This window comes from Pollicipes pollicipes, unplaced genomic scaffold (genome assembly GCF_011947565.3).
Source record: "Pollicipes pollicipes isolate AB1234 unplaced genomic scaffold, Ppol_2.1 Scaffold_385;HRSCAF=431_pilon_pilon_pilon, whole genome shotgun sequence".
Taxonomy (NCBI): Eukaryota; Metazoa; Arthropoda; class Thecostraca; order Pollicipedomorpha; family Pollicipedidae; genus Pollicipes; species Pollicipes pollicipes.
In genome coordinates this window covers 1-6807 of record NW_023596390.1, presented here as the reverse complement: position 1 = coordinate 6807, position 6807 = coordinate 1, and the positions used below count along the sequence as shown (strand labels likewise).

General features: G+C 52.0%; 1 protein-coding gene across 1 annotated transcript; it reads left to right on the top strand.

Moving 5' to 3' along the window:
* Window positions 1-38: 38 nt before the first annotated feature.
* On the top strand, window positions 39-3325 carry LOC119093030 (ER membrane protein complex subunit 8-like). The gene is made up of 4 exons (XM_037215922.1): window positions 39-266; window positions 583-652; window positions 884-954; window positions 2099-3325. Exons 2-4 carry the CDS (start codon window positions 650-652, stop codon window positions 2253-2255), a joined length of 231 nt encoding a protein of 76 aa, XP_037071817.1. The 5' UTR covers window positions 39-266; window positions 583-649; the 3' UTR covers window positions 2256-3325.
* Window positions 3326-6807: the final 3482 nt, after the last annotated feature.

Genomic DNA, 6807 nt, shown 5'->3' with positions numbered 1-6807 from the left:
GACTGAACCAAATTATATCTGCAAGTTACATACCTAAGGTTAAACCTTGCAATGTTAGACAGGAATAAACATGCTTTAACCAAATTAATGTGTTGTTAATATGTCTGCTGTTTGTCTTTGCATTACAGACTAATCTTGTTGACTATTTTTGTTTACCCATAGGACCAATCTTGTTGACTATTTCTGCAGATTGAAAGCTACTGCACTGGTGAGGACTTGAAGATAGCAGGATATTACCAGGCTAATGAGCACTACAAGAACACCAAGTAAGTATCAGATGACAATTGTATGATTATATGGGACTTTCAAACACATTTTTCCATGATGTGTCATCTGCAGCACCATAAAAACAACTGGTGTTTCACATTTACTGATGGAAGCATATAATCTAACTCTTCAACAATAACTGTTAGGGTCAAAAACCTATGGTGTGCTGCTGTCAGTAGCTTTTCACTGTTTCACTGCATGTTTGTTGTATCACAAGTACCACAAGTACCATTGTCCTTTAAGCTCATATGGCAGCACTCACCAAGTGTTTTGGTTTAACTCATCAGGCATCATGATGTTTGTCCATGTTTGCAGCCCCAATTTCGTGGCCAACAGAATATGTGAGAAGATCGCAGAGAGATTTGGTCAAGTGTATTTGGCGATGGTAAGTGGAAGTCTGCCTGGTTCAGCTGACGCGTCATGCTGGAGGTGGTCTCTCTGAGAAGCTCACATGCAGGACGAATTGGTCATTCACGAATGCCTCGATGCGCAGATGTTCTGCTAAACTGTGACGCTGCCGTGGTGTCGTTGTGATTCTGGGGTGTCAGACATTCTCAAGACATGTTTGTCTCATGTCCGTGCTGCCTGCCTCAGCATCCTGTTGTCTGTTTCTCAGGTAGACAACCGGCGACTGAGCCTCGATATGACGTCACCGGCCATCGTCATCAAGAATCGGGACAAGTCCAGGTACAGACGTGTCACGTGTGTGCGTGAAGCCCCTCCGTCGTACCTTGCGCGCATTTTTGTATCACCAGAACTGTGTAGGATTTGGGCATGAAATGTATAGGGCATGCGGTGCTTTTCCATATAGTTTTTCCCCACCCCCCTCCCCCTTTTATCGCTCTAAAGTGTCACGGCTGAGCGCGTGTGCGATGACTGCTTGCACAGCACTTGCATTGGTATTCAGTGTGATGACGCGTCCCTTGCCCTTCCTTCACGCTCTGCTGTCCGCCACGGTCGTATGGGTGGCGTCTACCAAAATATTTTAGCACTACGGTTTGTTTACTGGAGGCCGCCGTCAGGCTGGCATCGGATTCCCTCCAGTGTGTGGAAACGTCAGACGCTGGTTGTGATATGTGACACGTTACTATGGTCTATGATCCGATGGGACGGTGGTCGGGGACCGTGGTCTTGTGTGAGGATGTTTCCTGGGTGCGTAATTTGCCCACATTTGATCTTGAGACAAGTATTGTAAGACAACTGTCAATATTAAGCGATATTTAGAGGGATGGGTCGAACCAGCGAGGTCTTGTTTTCGGCGTTATATGAGCGAGGTAATGCCAGAAGCGAGCGATGTACCGCCGTGATGTAAATTATTCCTACGCGTGAGCGAGAAGTGAAAGATAACACTGGAAACCCAATATAATTGCTATTATTATCACACTTAAATACCACCCTTCTCCCGCCCTCGCCCCTCCCCAAAAAGCAGAGAGCTAGTCTTACGGAAGAAGTTTGGCACGTTAATCCACGGATGACATTGCTTAGGAATTGATCACTACCATTGGACTTGGCCAGGCCATACTGTTCTGGCGGACGGAAGGGATAAATTTTAATCGTTTCTTGTTTTTTATATCATGACCAGTTATTCTCGAGGAGCAAACGTTCTGGGTCAGCACCAGTTATAATCGAACGGGCTCCGTGCGTGTTGGAGTTTCAGGAATCCACTGTCATCGCCTGGATCTCAGTTATCGACCTCCAGAACGGCCTTTAAAACGGCAGCGTTTGCTATTTCCCGATCGGCCACGGGCGTCCGCATAGCTGGGACAGTGCTGAGCGTCGAGGAGATCTGTAGCCGGTGTAGACCGACGCTGTGACCGTGTCCGCGTTGCAGCGTGGCACTGGAGTCGGACGACACGTGTCTGGCGGCGGCCTGTCTGGTGCAGAACCGCAGCTACCGCCAGCTGGTGGACTTCGACAACCACCTGGACGACGTGACGGCCGACTGGCGGAACCTGGAGCTGAACGAGCTCATCGACACCGTTCTGTAGCGGGACCCGGGCGCGCCGACAGAGCGCTGCGCGGGCTCTCCGACGGACCGGCGGCCCGCTGAGGGCGCTGCTGGGGCGGTGCGGCGTCGGTGGGGTCACCCGACACGGCGTGGGGCTGGGGCGGAGGCGACGCCGGTCGGAGGCGCCGGCGGGCGGTTTGGCGCCGCGTGCGCCGGACGGCCGCCGGTTTGGGGCCGCCTCACAGGAGACGCGACGCCTCGCGCACGCCCGTTGCGACCGCTGTGCGATGTGGCCGCTCGGTTGATCGGCACCGACCCCGCCGCTCCTGTGCTGAAGTCTGGGTACGGGGAGCTGTCAGAGCGTTCGTGAGTGGCGGCAGTGCCCGCCGCTGGGTGAAACAGTGGCGCCTCCGGGACAAGTGCGCTGTGCGAACGCGTGCTCGATTCGGGCCAGCTCACGCGAGCTGCTGCCCAAATAAGCATGTTATGGAAGTCCAAACGCAGGGGGAGGGTGCGAGCGTCGGCGGCGATGGTGGTGGTGGTCGGATGTTTACCTCCCGCTGGCGTCTGGTAGCGTGACGTGTTCCCGCCCAGCTGCTGGTTCGGCAGCGCCACGGGTACCCCCTTTAGTTAGTTTGGTGTGTGTTGGGACCAGTCTTACCGCCACGTGCAGGGACGAACCTGGGCGTGATGATCGCGTCGGTGTGTGTGTGTGTGCATGTCTTTAAACGAGATTCATTGGGTCGTCCGCCACTGTGACTCAGTTGGGTAGTGGGAAGTTCAATGTCCCCAAGCACATGTGCCACTTGGTATTGCCAGCGTTTGCTTCGTGCACTTTTAGCATTATTGAAAGTCACTGGACAAACGTGTTGTCACACTGCGGCGAGAAAACACTGATTGTAAGGGGTTCGACATGATGAGACACGTGTTCAGTTTCGTCTTGTGCGCACTGGTCTTCAAGATGCTTATATGCCCCTCATTTGAGACGTAGCAGGTGTGCAGCAATCTACATCAGTTTATTGTCTGATAATACCCCGTGTTATATCACCAGATAATTCATGTTATATTGCTCGGTAGTAGTTCGCAAAATACAAGTACCATCGATCAGTAGAAGCTACTCTTGTCAGTGCTGCCACCTCGCGGCCCACTCCCGCCGGTCATTGGTGTCTACCAAGGCTATCCCGGCCTGAAGAAACGCGAGGCCCTGGATCTGGACACGTCCTTCGGATAATCTGCGCCTGCGCACGGAGGGCGTTCGTGCACGCAGAGCTTCACAATGGCGGGAAACCACAACTCAGAAAAGCAACTTACTACAAGCTGGGTTGTAGCGCGCTGTCGGCGCGCGTAATTTCTTCCGTGTCGTACAACGTCGCTTTTGTCGATCACCTGACTGTCATGTGTCTGCCAGGAGATTTTAACTCAATGTCTATCCACGCACGCGTCACAAATTTAGCGAACAGTGAGGGGCACCTGCCCATGTATGTGTAGCAGCTTCTGTGCGCATAGCTGTGGGTGTATAGGGCTCATTATATGCGTAGGCCCCCTGTATGTGTAGCGACTGCTATGGGCTTAGCTGTGGGTGTATAGGGGCTACTACATGCGTAGGCCCCTTGACGCAATGGGTCATCTTAGGTTGCTTAGTGCGGGACAGGCTTATGCCATAACAATGGCCACCTCTGGCCAGCAGTGTTGTTTAGCCAGCAGGGTTCGCGTACAGGTGCGAGTCAAGTGGTGGCATGAACGACCTTCTGTGTGGCATAGCACGATGGACACGATGACACTCAACCTTCCGGCAAGTAGTGGTTCTGCGGAGAGGTATGTACGGGAAGAAAAACATACAGCGAAGAAAATTTTCGCAGATCGACTCCAGCGGAGAGTGACAGACTGGCGGCTGAAGCAACATACCACCCCGAGCTGTAGTAATTTCTGCATCGCTGATGTTTGGCCCCAAGTTGAAGACACCATTGCATCTGTTGCATCCTGATATCGCGTGCATGGTAAGCGTTAGAATCGACACCTAAAAGGGTCATGATTGTTCCACCCAAACCTAAACATTTTCTCATTTCCGACAGCGTGCACGGCAGAAACTACGGCCCTGGGATGGCCTGGTGGAGCGGCGTAAGCGCTCGCCGGCGACGCTATGGTGAGCGTTCGGCTGAACGATGGGCGCGTGTGGTGGCGGCACTTCGATCACCTGCATTCCGCCGCTGGCGGTCCACCGATTGACGGCCCCATCGTCGTCTCCCTCCCCATCGGTAGCGCCATGAAGCGTCTCAAGCCGCGCGCGGCTCGCGGCTGCGGCGGAGCAGCCAGCAGCCGCCTGCTGCACCAACGGGCGGCACGGGCGCGGCTGGCACAGGGCCCGTGGTGCCCACGGTGCCGCTACCATTTTGGGAGATTGAGCCTGACCTTGAGCCCGCCTGCGTCTCCGTAAGCATAGATAGCCGGGAAGACCCGAGCCTGCGTCGCTCTGAGCGAATTTGAAGAAAGCCCGACTGTTTCCGTTTTTCATTTTCGTTGCATTTGGCTCCAAAAGGTAGAGGCGAATGTGGTGACTTTACATCGCGGCATTTCCAGCTCTCTGGCCGACTGGTCAGGCCATAGCCCCGGGTGCTGTGGTCAGCCTCGGGGAATGGGCCACCGGCCGCGCCAGTCCGCAGCATGAGGGCCACGAACGCCGCCACGCTTGGAGCGACTGCTTCGGCTACCGCACCTTCTATCGTCGGGAGACTCGGTGTGGATCCACTGCAATTGAGAACAATTCGGGAGACATATCTTTTCTGTCCATGAGGGTAGTACAACCGTTGATATGGCGGTATTCGCATGATCTTTCTATGATGCCATGCATGTATGGGTGACTTTTGAATAGGCCACGCGAAATAGGCTGCTCAAGTTTGCGTGCGTTAAGCTCAAAAACAAGAGGATCCGAAGTGCTAAAAGAACATGACGATGAACTGTAGGGAGTGAGTTAGAGAATCGCCATCTTAGTTTAAAACCCCATACAGGTATGGAACAGTCCCATGAAGGCCACAACGTTGTTGCTGGAATATTAAACAAAAATGTAGGGAAAGGAAAATATACAGAGCCTGCAATGTTTTACATTAGTCGAGGGTCTCAACCATTGCTGTAATGTTAAATGCTAATCGATAATTTTGTTAAACGGAAAGCGGGCCTCCACAGCAATAAATAGGCGAAGCCCGTTGATGAACTCAGAGAAGACACCACAGAATATGCTAATATAATCCCACCCGTTCCATGGATTTCGCCATAGGGGAAGGAGTGCCTTGGACGAAATCGCGGATGTGGCGGCAGTGATTGTGGCCACAGTTGCACGGAAACAAAATGCCACCCGAACTAGTGCCAGCGCCAGCATTTCTCGATCCTGTGTAGACAGAACGTGGGAAGAGTTAGAAAAGAAAGTTAACTCAGCGGGCGAGAACCAGGAATCAGAAACCGCTGAAAGACCAACATCCGCTCAATGTGCAATGCTCATCAGCCCCACGTCCTGATGTTGAGTTAACGAAAGGTAAGTATACCAGTTACCAGTAGATTCAATATACCAGCAGGTGCGTTGTAGTGCGAAACAGCGATTTTATTGACGACACCTAACATGGTTGTTGTTTAGGACTACAGCATTGTATAACCAGCACCTGCTGGTAAATTGAAGGTCGTTAATTCAATATACGAACTTTGACCTCAAAATGGGGAAAAACAAGACGCTGGACGTCTTACATCATTTTTATTTTCTTCTATAAGGTAAAGCACTTAGGGACAAAGTTTGGAAACATATTGCAGTTGGCAACCACCATTCATGGCGGATCATTGCGGATCATACAGTGAACACTTCTTCTCCCACCTTGGACCACCATGAGCAGAACTGCCGCCTTTGTGGACCACCACTAGCACGCCCGCTGCCACCAACAGTCAGGACAAGAACGGCGTGGGCGCGATTGGCGTCTCACTTCCCAATACTGTGCAAGACCGCGGAACTTCTTACGCGTCTGATTTCGCTAGTAAGCTAGCAGCCGACCCCGGCTGATTGTGGCATCCTTTTAAATCGCGGGCGTTCAAACATTCCCGAAAAGTGGCGCATCATGCTAAATTTCGGTGGCAATCACTGGACTTGAGGTATTGATTGGATATGCACAGTCAAGTCCTGCCGGTTCACATATAACACAAACACACAGAGTATATACATTCATATATGTATATATATATATATATATATATATATATATATATATATATTCATCATTCGTTTATGCACAAACATAAGTATATGTGCACAAAACACCCATACAAGACACAAAAAATGCAAACAGGCTACTGTGGCGCGCGTTCTTCGTTTCCAAGTTACCATTCACCTTCAGTTCGACTAAAGCCAACCACGCCATGAGATGCATCTAACTCGAGATCGGCGCTCGACACCCACGCTATCGGCTCTTCCTCGTGTAGATCATCGCCGTTATCAGACCCATTAGCGCTGTCGCCGGCGGAGGCGCCGGCGCGTCCTCGCGCGTGGGCGGCAACTTTGATCCGCGGGGTGACTGCGCACCGGCTCCGATTGATATCCGGCGACCTCACCGTTGCGT